The sequence below is a fragment of the Rhinopithecus bieti genome, unplaced genomic scaffold (genome assembly GCF_001698545.2).
Source record: "Rhinopithecus bieti isolate Rb0 unplaced genomic scaffold, ASM169854v2 scaffold_5626, whole genome shotgun sequence".
NCBI lineage: Eukaryota > Metazoa > Chordata > Mammalia > Primates > Cercopithecidae > Rhinopithecus > Rhinopithecus bieti.
Window position 1 is genome coordinate 7,129,695 of NW_016805666.1, and position 18,940 is coordinate 7,148,634.

At 36.8% G+C, this 18,940-nt stretch overlaps 1 protein-coding gene across 1 annotated transcript in view; it reads right to left on the bottom strand.

The window, feature by feature from the left end:
* Positions 1 to 18,940, bottom strand: part of ATP13A4 (ATPase 13A4) — a 161,816-nt gene that overhangs the window by 70,520 nt on the left and 72,356 nt on the right. The window contains exons 9-11 of the mRNA XM_017873452.1: positions 15,914 to 15,983; positions 3,697 to 3,831; positions 142 to 312 (exon numbers count right to left, since the gene is read on the bottom strand). Of these exons, the coding sequence (XP_017728941.1) occupies positions 142 to 312; positions 3,697 to 3,831; positions 15,914 to 15,983 (376 nt within the window). The remainder of the gene's footprint in view (positions 1 to 141; positions 313 to 3,696; positions 3,832 to 15,913; positions 15,984 to 18,940) is intronic.

The following is an 18,940-nucleotide window of genomic DNA, read 5'->3' on the forward strand; positions in this document are numbered from 1 at the left end:
TATATACCCACAGAAATTAAAAATTAAAAAAACTATGATTATAAAGAAAAAACAGCTTCTCTTTAGCTAATAAATTTAAGGCACTAGACAAACTGAGCAAAAATATGCCATTAAAAATAAGAAAAAGGAGGTGATGCTAACCAGTCTGCAGTACCACTGCTCTCACGGTCCCAGAGCAAGCTGCCTTGGCCTGGATAACCTCTGTTCCACAGAAGAGGACATGCCGTTTGTAATCTGCTTCACTCTGTGTTTTCCAGGGCACAGAGCTATCCATCTTGGGTAACGGAGTTTTGGTGACTGGAATACTTTCTCCTACAGAAAACAAGCATCTTGTTTTGTGAGGCAGGATGACTTCCTTCATTTAAATCATGCCTGCACCCACTCATCATACAACAGACTTTTTTTTGTGAGCCTACCATGTGGCAGAGACAACCCTAGGTATTGGGGACACAAGCATAAACATAGTTTTTATTTCTAAGAGGTCTGTAGTTTAGAATAGGAGAGAGATATGTAAACAAATAAGTATAATACAGTATTATAAATACTATAGGTACTGTAAATCAAGCACAGATGTCAAGAGAGCTGGAAATAACTATTTAGGGAATCTCAAGCTGTGCAGTCAAGAATATGGAGTGTGGAGAATAAAAGGCCATGAGAGCTATCTAGGAGCCAAAGCATGGAGAACTCTAAGTGTCCACAGATATGTCTAAAGGCACAGGTGGGCTAGGCACAGTGGCTCATGCCTATAACCCCAGTACTTTGGGAGGCCAAGGTAGGCAGATCACCTGAGGTCGGGAGTTCGAAACCAGACTGACCAACATGGAGAAACCCCGTTTTTTGTAAAAATACAAAAAATCAGTCAGGAGTGGTGGCTCATGCCTGTGATCCCAGGTACTCAGGAGGCTGAGGCAGGAGAATCGCTTGAACCCGGGAGGCAGAGGTTGCGGGGAGCCAAGATTGTGCCATTGCACTCCAGCCTGGGCAACAAGAGTGAAACTCCATCTCAAAAATAAATAAATAATAAATAAATAAATAAAATAAAGCCACTGGTGACTGAAGGAGGATGTGGAGAGATTTAATCACTTTAATCAGGAGAGTAATATATTTATGTATAAGAGAGAGCACTTTGTCCATAGCACAGGGAATGAATCAAAGTCTGGTGAGGTTGGAGGTTGAGTATCCAACCGGGAAATAATCACAGGAATCCCAGTGGCAAGGGATGAGGTCTGAACTATGACAGCCGGCAGTGGGAATAGAAAGGAAGCACTGCATTCAGGAAACAAGGAAGTGGCCGGATACAGTAGCTCACGCTTTTAATCCTAGCACTTTGGGAGGCAGTGACAGGCAGATCACTTGAGCCAGGAGTTCAAGACCAGCCTGGGCAACATGGTACAACCCTGTCTTTTCTAAAAATACAAAATTAGCCGAGTGTGGTAGTGCATGCCTATAATCCCAGCTACTCTGGAGGCTGAAGCACAAGAATCACTTGAGCTCGGCAGGTGGAGTTGGAAATGAGTGGACATCACACCACTGCATGGCAGCCTGGAAAACAGAGTGACACTCTATCTCAAAAAAGGAAAGAAACAAGGAAGTAAGAAGCTACAAAACTTGAGAAAATGTATTGGCAGGTCATAGGGACAGAGAAATTTGCAATGCCTTTCTAGTTCCTGACTTGGGAGAATAAGCAGAGGCTCGACATTATTCCTCAACATAGGGATTATAGGACAAGAGAAAGAATTGCCTTTTGGCCACTGTAAGTTGAAGTTGCCTTGTAGAATGACCATGTTGAGATGCCTTGTAGGCAGTTTGAGATTTATTTGGATTTGAAGCTCAGAGGAGAGGCCTGGACTAGAGAGATTTAGCCAGAACTCATCAGGTTTTAGATGGTAATTAAAGTCACAGAAGCAGACAAGTTTACTTAGAGACCAAGTGTACTTAGAGACCAAGTGTATAGTGAGAACAGGAAAGGCCAAGGATGCAGCCATGAGCAGCACTAATTCAGGAGATGGAGGAAGAGGAGCAGCAGAAGAAACTGAATGGGTACAGTCAGTGGTAGAAGAATTTGGAGAGAGAGAATCATCTTAGAAAGTTATAGAGAAGAGAGTTTTCAGAAAGAGAGCTGGTCAGAATAGTCAAATGGAACAGAGAGGACAATAAGTTGAGAAATTTAAAGAATCAGGCTGGGCACAGTGGCTTATGCCTGTAATCCAAGCACTTTTGGAGGTAGATCACTTGAGGTCAGGAGTTCCAGACCAGCCTGGCCAACATCGTAAGACGCCGCCTCTACTAAAAATACAAAAATTCGCCAGGTATGGTGGTGCACGTCTGTAATTCCAGCTACTTGATGGAGGCTGACATGACAGGATCGCTTGAACCCGGGAGGCAGAGACTGCAGTGAGCCAAGATCAAGCCACTGCACTCCAACCTGGGCAACAGAGTGACTGAGACTCTGTCTCAAAAAGAAAGAAATTTAAAGAGTCCACTGGATTTGGCAATTGGGACTTTAGCAACTTTTACCAGTGCAGTGGGAGAGGCCTATTGCAGAGGCTTGAAGTGCTAATGCAAGGTAATGAATGAAGCCGTGAAATAACTATGGGTCTGTTCTGAGGAACAAGTTTCTGAAGTCTTCTACTGGTCTCTGCAGAGTGGTCAATAGAAAGTCAGAGTTTCATTACAGTATATTAAGGCTACTTTCATTAGGAAAATGGTAGTTGGCACTGCAGAGTCCCAGCATTACAGGATTTTTAGGAATCTATGAATTTTTGAGGGAAAAGAACCTGCCTTGCCATGATCTGTGACATATTTATTCTTTGTCAGCTAACATAGGAAGAAGGTGTGTACACTTGTCTCCATTACCTGTCTTTCTGGGCTGCCTGGGAGAAATGGATTTGATCTGAACTTGAATGGGAACCATGATACACCAATGAGAGTGCATTCACAGCCTCCGTGTATTCACAGCCTCTCATTTCATCTCCGAGAAACACTTCATGATTCTTCTTTATCTTATAGAAGTATCAGCTGAACATCTCATCATTATGCTATGTGAGTGAGAAATCAAGGCAGTGTAATCTTAAGCAAGTCACCTCTCCGGACCTCAGTTGCCATGCCTGTGATGTGAGACACCTCACAGGTCCCACCCAGCTCCAGCATGCCGTTTGTAAATGAACTACAGTTAGTCCAAAACACCCAGTGTGTACTTTGGAAGCAGCAGGTTTTCCAAATGCTGCCTCACGAATTTCTTAACATTTTCAAGCCAGGCGAGGAAGAATTTGAATGACCCCTGTGGGTTTCAGGATGTCGCTGATGAGTTTCAAACCCTCCAAGTTTATTTAAAAACATGTTGTATTTAAAATAAATAAACATAAAAGTCACAGACAATTCCGAAAGATCTAATGATCTCTACAATCTTTTAAGGTAAATGAGAGGGTTGTAATAACCTTTTGTTCAAGAAAGAAATACTAAACACTCAAAAACTTACTAATGTATCAAACTTAACACATAGAAAGAACTTTAATTTGAACCCACAGATCCACTCACAGCAGGACTAAGTAAGATTTGTGGAAACAGGAAGGTCCCATAGCAGACAATGCTTTACAGCCAGCCGCTGTCATTCAGGTAGAGGAGGAGGAGGGACCATAGTAGCGTGGAGTGTGGGCCAGCCCACAGAGGTTGCCAGCTGTGGAGATAGAACTGTACCTGTCAGCAGGCCTTCATCCACCACACAGCTGCCTTCAATCAGAATGGCATCACATGGCATTAGCACTTTGTTCCCTGTCAAAATTAATAAATCTCCAGGCACCAGGACGTGTGATTCCAGCTCTTGAACTCCAGCTGAAAGTAGGAGGAGACAGAGTTGAGTCAGGTTATTTTCCCACAAAAATATAATCCAACATCTGCTTAACTTGGATATCAATGAAAAAGCAACCATGGCATTTTTTTTTTGGAGAAAGGAGAACATTCCTCAACATTGATTCAAACTTTGAAAAAAAAAGAAAAGAATGTAACAAAATAGACTACATAAAATAAAAATCTTTGTGTGGCAAAATAATAAGAAAAAACTAATGACAAATTCAGAAACAAATCTGAAACTTACATTACAGATAAAAGGTTAATATTCCCAGCTGAGCACAGTGGCTCATGCCTGTAATCCTGGCACTTTTGGAGCCTAATGCGGGAGAATCATTTGAGCTTAGGTGTTTGAGACCAACCTGGACAACACAGCAGGAGCTCCATCTTCACCAAAAAATAAAAAATAAAACAATTAGCCAGGCATGGTGACACACACCTGTACTCCCAGCTACTTGGGAGGCTGAGGTGGGAAGACTGCTTAAATTTAAGCTCAGGAGGTTGACACTGTAGTGGGTGATGATCGTGCCACTGCACTCCAGCCTGGGTGACAGGGCAAGACCCTGCCTCAAAAAAAAAAAAAATCCTAATAGATAATGAGTTCCTTTTAAAAAGAGATCTCCAGCAAATAACTGTATAGCAAAATTGCTAGATATTGTCACTTCATACACATACACATACACGTGGTGTGTTAAGTGTCTGCAAAGCTGTTCATTCTTACCCATGATAAGAGAAATGAAAGTTCTTCCCTCCTTCCTCATTGCCTGCCTGCCTTCCTTTACTTCTTTTCTTCCTTATTCAGTCTTAAAGCTATTAGGGCCGGTGTAAGATAGGCATCCCTGCAGGGGGCTGGGTGGGGTGGGCTGGCAGCCTGCTCTGGGGTATTGGAGCCTAAGCAGGATGGAAGGGTGTTTCCATGACCTGGTACAGGGTGTCAGAGCTTGAGCAGGGACAGAAGGGCCCCCATGGTGGCAGTGGCCTGCTGTGAGATGTTGGGACCCGAGCAAGGTGAAAAGGGCGTCTACATAGGAGTGGGATGAGGGGCAGTGGGAGCATCAGTGGTGATGAAAGATTGGTTGCATCCAGGCAGAAATGGTACAGTAAGTACAGTAGTCTCCCTTGATCTCCAGTTGCACTTTCCATGGTTTCGGTTACCTACAGTCAACTGCAGTCAGAAAATATTAAGTGGGCAATCCCAGAAATGAACAACGTATAAGTTTTCCAACTGTGCACCATTCCAAGTAGAGTAATTAAATCTAGTGCTATGCGCTCCATCCCACCCGAAACAGAATCCCTGCTGTATACACTCCCTGCTTTGTCAGTCACCTGACTATTACATTGCCTGTTGCAGTATCCCTGTGCTCATTTCAGGTTACCCTTATTTTACTACTTGTGCCCCAAAGCACAAGAGTAGTAATGCTCTCAATTCAGTTAGGCCAAAGAGAAGCAGTAAAGTGCTTTCTTTAAGTGAAAAGGTGAACGTTCTCAAAGAAAACAAAACTGTATGCTGAGGTTGCTAAGATCTACAGTAAGAAAGAATCAACTATCTGTGAAGTTGTGAAGAAGGAAAAAGAAATTTGTGCTAGTTGTGCATCGCACCTCAAACTGCAAACATTACAACCACAGTGTGAAGTGCTTAGATAAAATGGTAAAGGCATTAAATGTATGGGTGGAAGACATGAACATAAATGTGTTCCAAATGACAGTGATCAGACTCAGTGATCAGACCCATGGTTTCAGACATCTATCTGGGGTCTTGGAATGTATCCCCTGCTGATAAGAGGGGACTCCTGTAGATATAATGAGGTTAACTAGCCAGGTTTCTCACTGAAGAAAGGAAATTACAAATAGAGAAAGAGATACAACTACAATAAACCCTGTGGTAGTAGATTCTAATGAAAAATATCAATGTACTAAATACAGAGAGAGAAATAATATAGATGTAAATATGTGTGATTATAAGAATATATAAATATGTTTGCTAGTCTTTTTGTTTATACACCAATAGTAATGAGCACATCCAGTGCCCAGATTTTGGTTTCTAAATTCCCTTTCTCCCAATAAAAAGGCTTCCTTAGAGAAACGACTGAGTACAGGCTGGGCCAAGAAAAGTATAACGTAAGCTAGAACAACTTGTTGTGTCATTAAGTAAAGAAATGCTCAAAGAATGATGGGGCCATATCACAAAAATATCAAAGCCAACTTTAAAGGGGTCTCACTGCCTAAATCTGTAACAATTTGAACATCAAAGTAAATAATGATAAGAAAGAACTGTAACCATCAAATAAAATAGGGATTTATGAGTTCATAATGACTTAAGTAAATGAATAAATAAATAAGGAGAAGAGACAGATTTTCCTTGCAGCAAAATGGCAATTAATTAATGTAGAAGGAGAGGTAACATTAGAAAAATCATCATTTGGCAACTATCAAGGTAATAATTAATTTGGCCAAGAAACACCAATGTACACTAAAACTAGTGGGTGAAAAATTGATGAAGATGGTTTATTTATATCATCTCAAAGTATCTCTCAACAAAATAACCATTAATTACAAAAAGGAAAAGAATAAATATGCAATGGAGAAACCTGGCAGACACCATTTAATTAAGTAATATAAGTTAGCATCACCAGTAATAGGACAAATTGAAATTATGCACCATCTGAGAGGAAGCAGTGAAAACACAGCATCATGTCTGTGATATTCCAGCCAAAAATGCATAACCTGAATTTAACTATGAGGAAACATCAGCAAATGCAAACTGAAGGACATTCTATAAAATAACTAGAATCAGAAGAGTCAAAGTCACAGAATTCAACAAAAAATTGAAGATTAAAGAGACACAGCAAACAACAGCATTGTGTAATCCTATATCTCTTTTCTATTAGAACATTATTGAGACGATTGGCAAAACATGAACAAGGTCTGACCATTAGTTGGGAGAAATGTGTCAATATTAACTTCCTGGTTGCACTGTCCTTCGTGTAGGAAAATGTCTTTGTCTTTAAGAAATACACAGTAGACCCCATCTGTCCAAAAAAAAAAAATTAGCCAGGCATGGTGGCGCACACTGGAAGCTGAGGCGAGAGGATTACTTGAGCCCAGGAGATCAAGGCTGTAATGAGCTATGATTGCACCATTGCACTCCAGCTGGGCAACAGAGCAAGTCCTGCCTCAAAAAAAATAAACGAATAAATAAAATAAAATAAAGAAAGAAAGAGAGAGAGAAAAGGAACACACACGAAAGGATGTGCGGTGATGACCACGGAGCTACATGTCAGCAACTTATTCTCAAATAGTTCTAGAAAAGAAGTTATTTAAACTATTCTACAACTTTTTTGTAAGTTTTAAATTACTTTCTAAAAAAGAGAGTGAGACATATGTATGAGATAACATTGCTCACCTTATGATTAGAAAAATGTGCAAAATTTCCAGCACATTCTATTGGCAAGACTGGTAGGAATCAGTCACTGACACATTTCTGGTGCAAATGCAAACTGGCACAATCTCTACGGAGAGAAACTTTGGCAACATTTTTCTAACAAAAGTACATATGTACTTATTTCTTAACCTAGCAATTTTACTTCTCAGAATCTGTGCCGAAGATACACTGGCGAAAATATGAAAAGACCTATGTACAAAGCTTTTTATTACAGCACTATTTGTAGTAGTAAAAAACTGAGAAAATTTTTTTCAATAGAGGATTGACTGAATAAACAATGGTTCCTCCACACAAGAGAGTACCATGCAGCTGAAACAATGAATGAAGAATATCTATATATACTAAATGGTCCCTGGGAAACATAGTTACGTAGGTAAAATATACACAGCAGGAAATATAGTTAAATATGTTTGATATACCTCTATTCATCTAGAAGACAGCAGTATAAATATATACCCTGTTTTGTATATGTAATACAAAGCTATGAATATTATACATAATCTGTTTATATTTTAAATGTAAGAATAAATAAAACCAAAATGATGATTCCAGAGAGAATGAAGACATAATCAGAAAGGAGAGGGATAGGAACCAAGACTCCCTGGAATATCTTCTGTCCTACAGATTTGACTCTCAAACCATGTAGATATTTTCTATATCTATACAAAATAATACAAATAAAAATTTGAAAAGCTAACACTAAAATCGAAAGCAAAAGGAGCGAAATAAACCTATCAAGTTGCTGGCATAACCAACAGAAAACTACTTTGAGTGACTTTAATGAACAATGTATAATTTGACTGTACATTTCTAACGAGATGTCATAAATGGGAAAAAATAATTCTAAAAACATCTTAAATTGTTTTTAGGAATTATTACCAATGCTGAGTTGCATTGGTTTGTCACTCTGAGGTTATTATATGCAATGGGATAAAGCAAAAGAGTAATCTCTTCCTGTTATTGAGAATCAGAACTTTGGGTATAGCGATAAGAGAAACACAACTACAATGAATACAGTAAAGTAAAAAGCCCATAGTTCTAAACTTGAATTGGAAATTATAAGGTCAGTATGACTATGAATTCTAAACTTGAATTGGAAGTTATGAGGTCAGTATGACCTCACAATGCATTTTGTCTTAAAAAACTATTTCCTAAGTATGTTTTCTAGAAAGACCTAGAAACAATGACTAACACCGTTAAAATGAGTACTTGTAACATTCTCATTGAGGTTTATAGCACTGTATCTGGTACTGCCACTTCACTGTCCATTTTTACCTATGGAGATGGCTTCTTTCTTTAAACCTCATAAACCGAACTCTGCTAGCTTCAGACTTTTCTTCTGTAGTTTTCTTACCTCTCTCAGCCTTCATAGAATTAAAGAGTTAGGGCCTGACTCTGGATTAGGCTTTGTCTTACAGAAATGTGACTCGTTTGAGCTTCTGCTCAGACCACTACAACTTCCTCCACATCAGCAGTAAGGCTGCTTCGCTTTTGATCATTTGTGTGTTCACTTTTGGTGCAGTGCTTCTAATCTCCTTCAACAACTTTTCCTTTGCATTCACAACCTGGCTAACTGGTGCAAGAGTCCCAGCTTTCAGTGCATCTCGGCTTTCAACATGTCTTCCGCACAAAGCTTAATCATTTCTAGCTTTATTTGAAAATCAGAAACACATAACTCTTCCTTTTGCTAGAACTCTTAGAAACCAGCGTAGGGTTATTTATCAATCTAATTTTAATCCTGTTGGGTCTCAGGGAGTAGGGAGGCCCGAGGAAAGAAAGAGAGAGATGGGAATGGCCAGTTGGGGAACATCTAACACTGATTAAGTTTGCTATCTTACATGAGCATGGTTCATAGTGCCCCAAAGCACTTATCATAGTAATATCAAATATCACTGATCACAGACTGCCGTAACAGATATAATCACAATGAAAAAGTCTGAAGTATTTCCAGAGTTACCAACGTGTGACACAGAGATATGAAGACAGCACATGCTTTTAGAAAAACGGCACGGATAGACTTGCTCAGTGTAGGATTGTCAGAAATCTTCAGTTGGAAACAAAAAATGCAGTATCTTTGAAGCACAATCAAGCAAGGGGCAATAAAACAAAAGTGCTTGTATATGTATCATAAGTATATCTACACACGTACTTGACTCTATTGAGGAAATTTGAACATTGCCTGTATAACTATTTTCAAATTATGAGGTTTTAAAAGATGTGATAAAGGAATTAAAAAGACTCTTTATATTTTAGAGCTATATGCTGAAATATTTTCAAATAAAATATAGTATCTGGGATAGTTCCAAAATAATATAGGGTGGAGATTTAATAGAACTGATGAAAAAAAGATTCAATAGGTTGATAATTATTTAATCTGTGTGATAGGTACATGAGGTTTTATTATAGTATTCTCTCCACTGTTGTATATGTTCAAAGTGTTTTATCATAAAAATTATGGACAAAAAAATGACCAATTATATTTTAAAAGGTAAAAATTCACTTCCAGCCAAGAGAGAATAAAAAGGTCGAGAATTATCTTCCCACTGGAAACAACTGTATAAAAGATATGAAAAAATGGGTTTTAGACACTGAACATCAAACAGCGAAAGAGATGGGAAACAAATAAAGGTGTCCTACATTTGCCACGCTTACTATCTTGAAAGAGTTTCCAAGCCACTAGGCAGAGAAGGGAAACCAGACCAAGTCCAGATGACTACTGAGTTCAGAACACAAAGATGAGCATTGATGGAGATCTTGGCAGCTTGAGTTCATAGCTGGGGAGGTAACTGTTCAGTGGAGAGCCACAAAGATCTGCAGAGGGTCTCTCCTGAATGTGAAGCAAACTGATCAGCACATTTACATGATGGAACTACTAGCAAATGAACAACTGAACATTTACATTTTAAAATATCATTTACAATAGCATCAAATATATGAATTACTTAAAAATAAATCTGAGAAAAAAAATGTGTAAGACCCATCCATACACTGAAAACTGCAAAACACTGCCAAAGAAATCAAAGACCTAAACAAATGAAGCAGTGTTATACTCATAGAGCAAAAGATTGAAATATGTTACTATGTCAATTTTCCATAAATCTATCTATAGGTTCAGCACAATCCCAATAAAAATCCCAACATTTTTTATGCCTACATCAAAAAGTGATAGAGCACAAATAGACAATCTAAGGTCACACCTCAAGGAACTAGAGAAACAAGAATAAACCATACCCAAACCCAGCAGAAGAAAATAAATAACCAAGATCAGAGCAGAACTAAATGAAATGGAAACAAACAAACAAACAAGCCCACAAAAGATAAAAGAAACAAAAAGTTGGTTCTTTGAAAAGATAAATAAAATTCATGGACCATTAGTGAGATTAACCAAGAAAAGAAGAGAGAAGATCCAAATAAGCTCAATAAGAAACAAAATGGGAGATATTACAACTGATACCACAGAAACACAAAAGATCATTCAAGGATGCTATGAACACCTTTATGCGAATAAACTAGAAAATCTAGAGAAGACGGATAAACTCCTGGAATTATACAACCCTCCTAGGTTAAACCAGGAAAAAATATAAACTGTGAACCCATAGTGAAAAATATAAACCCATAACAAGCAGCAAGATTAAAGTGGTAATTAAAAAGTTACCAAGAAAAAAAAAGTCCAGGACCAGACAGATTCACAGGTGAATTCTATCAGACATTCAAAGAAAAATTGGTATCAATCCTGTTGACACTATTCCACAGGAGAGAGAAAGAGGAAATCCTCCCTAAATCATTTTTTGAAGCCAGTATCACCCTAATACCAAAACTAGGGAAGAACATAACAAAAAAAGAAAACTACAGACCAATGTCCCTGATGAACATAGATGCAAAGCTCCTCAAGAAAATACTAACTAACTGAATCCAGCAGCATCTCAAAAAGATAATCCACCATGATCAAGTGGGTTTCATACCAAGAATGCAGGAACGATTTAACATCCACAAGTCAATGGATGTGATGCACCACATAAAGAAAATTTAAAACAAAATCACGTGATCATCTCAATAGATGCAGAAAAAGCATTTTCCAGCATCTCTTTATTATTAAAACCCTCAGCAAAACTGGCATAGAAGGGACATGCCTTAAGGTAATAAAAGCCACCTATGACAAATCCACAGCTAACATTATACTGAATGGGGAAAAGCTGAAAGCATTTCCCCTGAGAACTGGAACAAGACAAGGATGCCCACATTCACCACTTCTATTCAACATAATATTGGAAGTTCTAGCCAGAACAATCAGACAAGAGAAGGAAATAAAGGGCATCCAAATCAGTAAAGAGGAAGTCAATCTGTCACTGTTCACCAATGATATGATAGTATACCAAGAAAACTCTAAAGGCTCATCCAAAAAGCTCCTAGAACTGGTTAATGAATTCAGCAGTTTCAGGATACAAAATTATTGTATACAAGTCAGTAGTTCTGCTATACACCAACAGTGACCAAGCTGAGAATCAAGTCAAGAACGTAACTCCTTTTATAATAGCTGCAAAATACAATAAAATGCTTAGAAATATGCCTAAAGAAAGAGGTGAAAGATCTCTGTAAGGAAAACTACAAAACCCTGCTGAAAGAAATTATAAACAATACAAACAGATGGAAATACGTCCCATGCTCATGGATGGGTAGAATCAATATTGTAAAAATGACCATACCGCCAAAATCAATCTACAAATTCAATGCAATTCCCATGGAAACACCACCATCATTCTTCACAGAATTAGAAAAAATAATCCTACAATTCATACGGAACCAAAAAAGAATCTGCATAGCCAAAGCAAGATGAAGCAAAAAGAACAAACCTGGAGGCATCACATTACCCAACTTCAAACTATACTATAAGGCCACAGTCACCAAAACAGCATGGTACTAGTACAAAAATGGGGATATAGACCAATGGAACACAATAGAGAACTTAGAAATAAAGCCAAATACTTACAGCCAACTGATCTTTGACAAAGCAAACAAAAACAACAAGTGGGGAAAGGTCACCCTAGTCAACAAATGATGCTGGGATAATTGGCAAGCCACATGTAAAGAATGAAACTGAATCCTCTTGCCTCACCTTATACAAAAACCAACTCAAGATGGACCAAAGGCTGAAATCTAAGACTTGAAACCATAAAAATCCTAGAAGCTAACATTGGAAAACTCTTCTAGACATTGGCCTAGCCAAAGGCTTCATAACAAGAACCCAAAAGCAAATACAAAAAAAAAAAAAGATAAATACATGGTACTTAATTACCTAATTAAACTGAAAAGCTTCTGCACAGCAAAAGAAATAACCAGCAGAATAAACAGAACATCCACAGAGTGGGAGAAAATCTTTGCAATCTATACTTCTGTTGAAGGACTAACACCCAGAATCACAAGGAACTCAAATCAGCAAGAAAAAAACAAACAATGCCATCAAAAATCGGGCTAAGAACATGAATAGACAATTCTTGAAAGAAGATAGAAAGATGACCAAGAAACATATGAAAAAGTCCTCAACATCAGTAATGATCAGGGAAATGCAAATCAAAACCACAATGCGATATCACCTGACTCCTGCAAGAATGGCCATAATCAAAAAATCAAAAAATAACACATTCACAAGGATGTGGTGAAAAGGGAACACTCTTACACTGTTGGTGGCAATGTAAACTGGTAAAACCACTATGGAAAATAGTATGGAGATTCCTTAAAGAACTAAAAGTAGATCTACCATTTGATACAGCAATTCCACTCCTGAGTATCTACCCAGAGGAAAAGAAGACATTATATGAAAAAGATACTTGCACGTGCATGTCTAAAGCAGCACAATTTGTAACTGCAAAAATATGGAACAAGCTCAAATGCCCATCAATCTATGAGTGGATAAAGAAAATGTGGCATGTATATAACATGGAATACCATACAGACATAAAAAATGAAACAATGGCATTTGCAGCAACCTGAATGAAATTGGAGACTGTTATTTTAAGTGAAGTAACTCAGAAATTGAAAACTAAACGTCGTATATTCTCACTCATAAGTGGGAGCTAAGCTATGAGGACGCAAAGGCATAAGAATGACACAATGCACTTTGGGGGTTCAGGGCAAAGGGTGGGAGGGGAGTGAAGGATAAGACTACACACTGGGTACAGTGTACACTGCTCAGGTGATGGGTGCACCAAAATCTCAGAAATCACCACTAAAGAACTTATTCATATACCAAAATAAATAAAAATAAATAAATAAATAAATTTTTAACCAGGAAAAAATTATATTCCCCTTAAAAATATTTTATTTCCTTTAATTGGATGGTTACATCACTAGAGTATATTTTGAATGTTATATTCTACATATGTATATACTATAAGCAAGCCTGAAATAGATACCAAAAGAGTTACTAACACAAAATACACACATATTTCCACAATTTAGAATACACTTATCAGTTTCAGTAATTGTATAACCTGTATCACTGCACTTATGGCTAAACACTGGTAACCCAGCCAGATATACAGCATTTTTGTGTTTTTCAGAATGTATTAGAAATTATTATTTTTTTTAAAAAAGAGCTACATTTTAAGTGTGTGCAGATGTGAATTTTGGCTTACAGAACTGTTTTTAATATTCATCTATGGTATTTTCTTGGCAAAGAAAATCAACATTTGTTCCCACTGCATGACTTTAATAGACAGATCAGTAGACATCCTAGGAATACTCTAAGGAAGCAACCCCAGGTTATGGAAAATATCTCATCAAACACTGGCATCTTTGAATTTTATTTGTGACAATTGTTTACGTTATTGTACATTTCATATTAGTACTTAGTAGGAATTGTAACAGATTTTTAAATGAGCTTCTAAAGATTTATAAACTGAAGTCTGTACATCTATAAATTATTGTAATTCTACAGAAATCCCAGCATTTTTTAAAGAAATTGACAGGTTGAGTTCAAAAGTCATATAGAAACCCAAAGGGCTCAATAGTGTCAAAATACTCTAAAAAGGAAGAGCGAGGCTGTAGTACTAACATTACCCTATTTCAAAACTTATTATAAAGCAACATTGTATGGTATTGATATAAAAAAGCAAATACAATAAAAGCAAAAAAATAAAATTGGGTAGGAAATCAAGAAACACATCCACCCATATGTGAACAATTGATTTTTGACAAAAGGTGAAAAGTCAATTCATTGGAGAAAAGATAATCTTTTCAACAAATGGTATTGGAACATTTGGATATCTGTTTGCAAAAAATGACCCTCAATCCAAAAAAACAAAAGCCAAAATCAAAATGTAATATAGAACTACATGTAAAACCTAAAACTCTGAAAGACAATATAGAAAATCATGGTGACTTTGACAAAAATATCTTAGAAATTACATCAAAAGCATGATCCACAAAAGAAAACATTGATAAACTCGACTTTAACAAAAATAAAAATGTCTGCTCTTGGAAAAACACTGTAAAGAGAATGGGAAGGTAAGTCATAGACTGACAGAAAATATTTGCAAATCATTTATCTGATAAAGGACTTATATCCGTAATGTGGAATAAACTCAATTTTAATAATAAAAATAATCTAATAAACAACAAATTTAAACAAATACTTCACCAAAAAAGATATATGATCAGCAAATAAGAACTTGAAAAGATATTCAATGCCATTAGTCATTAGGAAAATGCAAATTAAAACAAGGATGAAATACTACCACACACTAAAGTGGCCAAAATTAAAACGACTGGCCATACCAAGTGCTGTCAAGAATGTGGAGCACTTAGAACTCTCACGCTGCTGGTGTAAAACGGTGCCACCACTTTGGACACAAGATTGGCAGTTTCTTAAAACGTTAAATATCTATCTAGTACATGACCCAGCTGTTCCATAGCTAGGTATTTTCTCATAAGAAATGAAAGAGCATGTCTATACATGGCTTATACCTAAATGATTATAACACCATTACTTGGAATCGCCAAAGACTGGAACCCAAATATGCATTGACAGGTGAGTGGATGAACGAACTAGTATATCTGCACAATGAGATAGCCTCAGAAATAAAAGGAATGAATGATTGATGCACTTAATAGAATGGATAAAATAACTACGAACTTTGATCTCCCCCCAGATTAACCAAAAATGTATTATAAAAGACCTAAAGAATGCATACTGTAAAATGCCATTTATGTATTAATATTGAGCCTGGAAATGAATCTACAGTGACAGAAAGCTGATAAATGATTGCCTGAGGGATGGGGGAGGTGGGAGGAAGCAGGAGAGAAAACAACTAGAAGCAGGAACAAGGCAACTTTTGGGAGTGATGAATGGTCATTATCTTGAGGATTATGATAGTTTCATGGGAATATACACATGCCAAACTTATCAAATTCTGCACTATAAATGTGTTAAGTTTACCAATGTCAATTCTACCCCAATAAACTAGTTCTTAAGGTAAAAAAAAATCTTAAGTTCCTCATCCCTTTGAACAAATGCCTAAGGAAAAATGAATATGAAGATGAGAATACCAGGACCAATCAGAAATACAAATTTAAATTATTTTCTGATTCCATGTGAATAGCACATAGATCTAAAATAATGGAACTTACCTTTTCTCCCACACACAGAGACTGTAATGCTATTATGTGACTCGACTAGATGGTGGAGTTTTACAGATTGCTGAAAAAGAAGGGAAAATGGAAAAGTCTTATCTATTTGAGCATAGTTTCTAGGTATTAAGTAAGGTGCTAGGCTTCTTTAAAGATGGAACACTGTCTTATTGCCAATTGAATGGAATGTACTGGCTAAAAACAAAGGACTAAGTAGCTCTTTATTTAATTGAAAAAGCATCCAATTCCTAGTGATCTTCACGCAGCAGTAAGTATGTTTTCTTCAGCAGAAAGGAATTTCCAGCATGCTCTTTCCACTCAGAAGAGTTTTTGACACTGAACTCCAGCCTGGGCAAGAGAGCAAGACTCCATCTCAAAAAATAAATAAATAAATAAGTAACGGTAATCCTGGGAGACTTCAACACTCTGCTGGCAGCATTAGACAGATTGTTGAGGCAGAAAATTAACAAAGATATTCTGGATTTAAACTTGACACTTGACCAATTAGCCTAAGAGATATCTGCAGACTACTCCACCCAACAGCCACAAAATGTATATTCTTCTAATCTGCACATGAAACATATTACAAGATTAATCACATGCTTGACCATAAAGAAAGTCTCAATAAATTAAAAAGATGAAATTATATCAACTATAGTCTTGGGCCATAGAAGAATAAAAATAGAAATGAATGCCAAGAAGATTTCTCAAAACCAACAATTACATGTAAACTAAACAACTTGCTCTGAAATGACTTTTGGCTAAACAACAGAATTAAGGCAGAAATTAAAAAATTATTTGAAATAAATGAAAATAGAGACATGCCACACCAAAACTTCTGGGATGCAACAAAAGCAGCAGTAAGAGGAAAGTTTATAGTGCTAAACACTTACACCAAGAAATTGGAAAGATCTCAAATGAACAATCTAACATCACACCTAAAGAAACTAGAAAAATAAGAACAAACACCTCAAAGAAGCAGAAGAAAAGAATGAAAATGAGAGCCAAACGGAATGAAATTGACACCCCCAAATCCATACAATTAACAAAACCAAAAATGAATTATTTGACAGGATAAATAAGAATGATAGCCTGCTAGCTATATTAGCAAAGATAAAAGGAGATCTAAAAAAGGACAATCATAAATGACAAAGGTGATGTTACAGCTGGTGTCTCAGAAATACAAAAGATTATCAGAGACTATTATGAACAGCTCTGTAGACACAAACTAGAACATTTAGAGGAAATAGAAAAACTCCTGGAAAAGTACAGCCTTCCAAGTTTGAATCAGGAAAAAACTGAAACCCAGAATAATGAATTCTGAAATTGAATCAGTAATAAAGAATCTACTAATCAAAAAGAGCCCTGACCAGATGGATTCACAACCAAATTCTACCAGAAGTACAAAGAAGAGCTAGTAATTCTACTGAAACTAATCAAAAATAAATAAATAAATAAATAAAATAAAATAAAATCAATAAATGAATAAGGAGTTTGATGGTTCCTGCTACTTCCTCATAATATTGGTTGTTGTCATACATGAAACATATGGGATGAGAGTGAATCAGTAAGAGAAACAAAAACACAATTATATTTGATTCCACATTATTGGGAAACTATTGTGTAAAAGACCTCCTGCTTGATTCTGGGGGTTAAAAGTCCCAATCATTTAATGTGTTCATTTTGTCATCCTGATTTTGTCATTTAAGATACTTCCTAAATTCCCTAGCTTCAAATTATTTGCAAATCTGATAAATGTGTTCTAAAAATGATTAACAGAATAAGCCAATGTCAAAAAGACAGGTGTTCTGCTTTTGTGTAACTCATTCTTTTACTCATTTGTGCATTAATCAACAAACATTTATTGAGCAAACTTTAATATTTCAGGAATAGAATGAACAAACGAGATGTGGTTCTTAACACCAAGAAATTTACAACCTACTGAGAAAAGTAGGTTTTCATCAAGTAACTACATATATAAATGTATAATGACAATCAGGAATAAGAAGAAAAAATAAAGTACTTTTGGATCATATATAGCAAAGGGAATTAGTCAGGAGAGATCTCCCCCGAAGAAGTGACATTGAACCTCACATCTGAGTAGGAGTTATTTAGTCAAGGGGTAAAGGCAAATCATGAAGATGAAAAAAAAAAAGGACAATGCCAGGTGACATATCGAACTGTTCTGAGGTTAGAAAAAAAGAGTATGTGTCAGGAAACAAAAAGACCTAGTGCATCTGGAGGGCAGAAAGCAAGGGAGATGCTGGGTGAATCAAGGCAGGAGAAAGAAGTCAAAGCAGCAGTTACACGTATACGTGCAGCAGTCGTTCGTAGAGAGGGCCCGAGGCATGTCCCACAGGGGCTGAGCAGGTATACTCTTTTCATAACAGCACTAAGACGTTAATTGTCTTTTAGAATCTTATTCTTGCACAAGTGTACAGTGGTGATGTCCAGAGGCTGAGTGGTGTTTAATATCACAATAGACTAAATGCAGAAGCAGTTACAAAAATCCAATTGTCAGAAATAAAAAAAAGAAGTACAATTATCAAAGTATTTAAATCAACTGATACAGAAAATTTTTAAAAGACTGCCACAGTCTGAATGTGACCCAAAATTCATGTATTGAAATCCTAACCCCCGAGATGATGAAATTAGGAGGAGGGGCCTTTGAAAGGTGATTAGGTCATGAATAATTTTAGTGCCCTTATAAAAGAGGCCCAGGAGAGACGCCATATCTCTTTTACCATGTGAGGATGCAGTAAGAAGGTGCCATCTCTGAATCAAGAAGAGAGACCTCACCAGACACTGAATCTGCTGGTGTCTTGATCTTGAACTTTCCAGCCTCCATAACTAAAGAAATAAATTCTGTTGCTTACAAGCCAAAAACAAAGAAAATCCAATTGTCTTCTTTTAAACCAAACATAAAAGAGATTTGCAAAATGTAAAATAATGCCGTTCTCCTCACTAAATTATTTTATTTTGGAAAATACAGTTGTCTTTAAATATATATTTATATACAAATATGTT